Source organism: Aythya fuligula, chromosome 2 (assembly GCF_009819795.1).
Source record: "Aythya fuligula isolate bAytFul2 chromosome 2, bAytFul2.pri, whole genome shotgun sequence".
Classification (NCBI taxonomy): domain Eukaryota; kingdom Metazoa; phylum Chordata; class Aves; order Anseriformes; family Anatidae; genus Aythya; species Aythya fuligula.
This window is the reverse complement of record NC_045560.1, coordinates 35,694,544-35,696,789: the sequence shown is the minus strand read 5'-3', so window position 1 is coordinate 35,696,789 and position 2,246 is coordinate 35,694,544. Positions and strand designations below refer to the sequence as shown.

General features: G+C 62.9%; 1 protein-coding gene across 1 annotated transcript; it reads left to right on the top strand.

Annotated features, from left to right (window-relative positions):
* Positions 1 to 371: 371 nt before the first annotated feature.
* On the top strand, positions 372 to 1,864 carry HOXA13 (homeobox A13). The gene is made up of 2 exons (XM_032183160.1): positions 372 to 1,044; positions 1,620 to 1,864. The coding sequence occupies exons 1-2, from the start codon at positions 372 to 374 to the stop codon at positions 1,862 to 1,864; spliced, it is 918 nt and encodes a 305-aa protein (XP_032039051.1).
* Positions 1,865 to 2,246: the final 382 nt, after the last annotated feature.

The following is a 2,246-nucleotide window of genomic DNA, read 5'->3' as shown; positions in this document are numbered from 1 at the left end:
AGGAGGGAGGAAGAAGGGCAGGCCCCCCCGCCCCCCCCCCCCCCCCCCCCCCCCCCCCCCCCCCACCACCCCCGCGGCGCCCGTGCCCCGCGCGGCGGCGGCCGGGCCGCGCCGTGCCCGCGCCCGTGCCCGCGCCCCCGGGCCGGGAGCCGTCCCCGCGCGGTTGTGGCATTATTTAATTATCTCCGCTTTATTCCTTCCGATGTTTATCAGCTGCTTTGCATATCACGTGGGGGCGGGCGGCCCAATGAGGGCCCGCCTGGCGCGACACTGGCGCGTCAGCCTTGGTCAAGTCCCGGAGATTTAGTATCTCTTTTTTCAGTCTTTGGGGCTTTTAAAAAAGAGCCACTAGTCTCAATGCGGAGCGGGCTATGACAGCCTCCGTGCTCCTCCACCCCCGCTGGATCGAGCCCGTCATGTTCCTCTACGACAACAGCCTGGATGAGATCAATAAGAACATGGACGGGTTTCACGCCGGCAGCAACTTCGCGGCGGCGGCGGCGGCCAACCCCTGCCGCAACCTGATGGCTCACCCCGCGCCCCTGGCCGCCCCCAGCGCCGCCGCCTACACGTCGAGCGAGGCCCCCGCCGCCGGCATGGCCGAGCCCGCTGTCAAGCAGTGCAGCCCCTGCTCGGCCGCCGTGCAGAGCTCCTCCGGCGCCGCGCTGCCCTACGGCTACTTCGGCAGCGGCTACTACCCGTGCCGCATGACCCACCACAACGCCATCAAGTCCTGCGCCCAGCCCGCCTCCACCTTCGCCGACAAGTACATGGACACGTCGGTCTCCGGCGAGGAGTTCACGTCGCGGGCCAAGGAGTTCGCTTTCTACCAGGGCTACGCCGCCGGGCCCTACCAGCCGGTGCCCGGCTACCTGGATATGCCCGTGGTGCCCACCATCGGCGGCCCCGGCGAGCCGCGGCACGACCCCCTCCTCCCCATGGACAGCTACCAGCCCTGGGCCATCACCAACGGGTGGAACGGGCAAGTGTACTGCCCCAAGGAGCAGAGCCAGCCGCCTCACCTCTGGAAGTCCACCCTCCCGGGTAATAATACACCTGCATGGCTCCCCGGCTCCCCCCCCCTCCTCGCTCGCCCCTCGCCCCGCTCCCCCCGGGCTCCCCCCGGGCCGCGCCGTCCCCGCCCCGCCCGCGCTCCCCGGCCCCAGCCCGCCCCGGCGCCGCGGGGATGGCACCGGTGCCGCCCCCTCCCCGGCGCCCGGCGCATCCCGCCCGAGGCTCCGGGAGAGGAAACAGCTGAGAAGGGCGCTGGGAGGGAGCAGGGCTCCGCGCCCGGCCACCAGGTGCCACAAGCTCCGCAGCGGGGTGGGAGGGAGGGGAGCGGTGGCAGCTCCGCGGAACTCCCGCTGGAGTCGTGGGTGTCCCCTCCGGGGGGCTCCGAGGGGCTCCGCGGCTTCGCTTTGCCCGGCTGGAAGGAAAAACACCCGCAGCGGAGAGGCGAGGGGAGCCCCGGGTGCGGGGCGGTGCTGCGGGAGCGGAGCTCCGGGCGGGCGAGGAGCGGGGCGAGGAGCGGGGCTCTCCCCCCTGCGCCGCTCCAAGATGTCCCGGGAGGTCCCCGTAACGCTCTCCTAACGCTTTCGTGCACGGTTTTTCTGTTCCAGACGTCGTTTCGCATCCCTCCGATGCGAACTCGTACAGGCGGGGGAGGAAGAAGCGAGTGCCTTACACAAAGGTTCAGTTAAAAGAACTCGAAAGGGAATACGCTACAAATAAATTCATAACCAAAGACAAACGGCGGAGGATATCGGCGACCACGAATCTGTCAGAGAGACAGGTCACAATCTGGTTCCAGAACAGAAGGGTCAAAGAGAAAAAAGTCATCAACAAATTGAAGACGACCAGTTAATGGATTAAAAATGGAGAAGCAGCAGCTCGAAAGTTTCAGAACTTTTTTTTTTTGTTGTTCAGATTAAAGTAATTATTAATAATAATTAAAAAAAGAAAAGACAATGAACCTCTTCTTTCAGAACAAGAGATCTGTATCCTTGGAATTATAGCATTTTTTAAAATATTGCTGTAGCAAATGGTTAAAACTGACAGTTCTCCTGAAATCCCAAGCAGACAGTGTAACTGACAAACTGTAAAGCCCACATGCCCAGCCCCGAGAGATACACTTTCAATTAAGACACACAGTTTTCTGAGAAACTTGTAAGTACTTCTATGACCTTACTATTTCAGAACACTCTTCGTGGCCACGATGTGAGAGCTGGTTGACGTGAGGAGGTCGA

Coding starts and splice junctions, on each gene's coding strand:
- HOXA13 (XM_032183160.1), top strand. CDS start 372: ATGACAGCCTCCGTGCTCCTCCACCCCCGCTGGATCGAGCCCGTCATG. Junction 1,045..1,619: donor CTGGAAGTCCACCCTCCCGG/GTAATAATACAC, acceptor TTTCTGTTCCAG/ACGTCGTTTCGCATCCCTCC.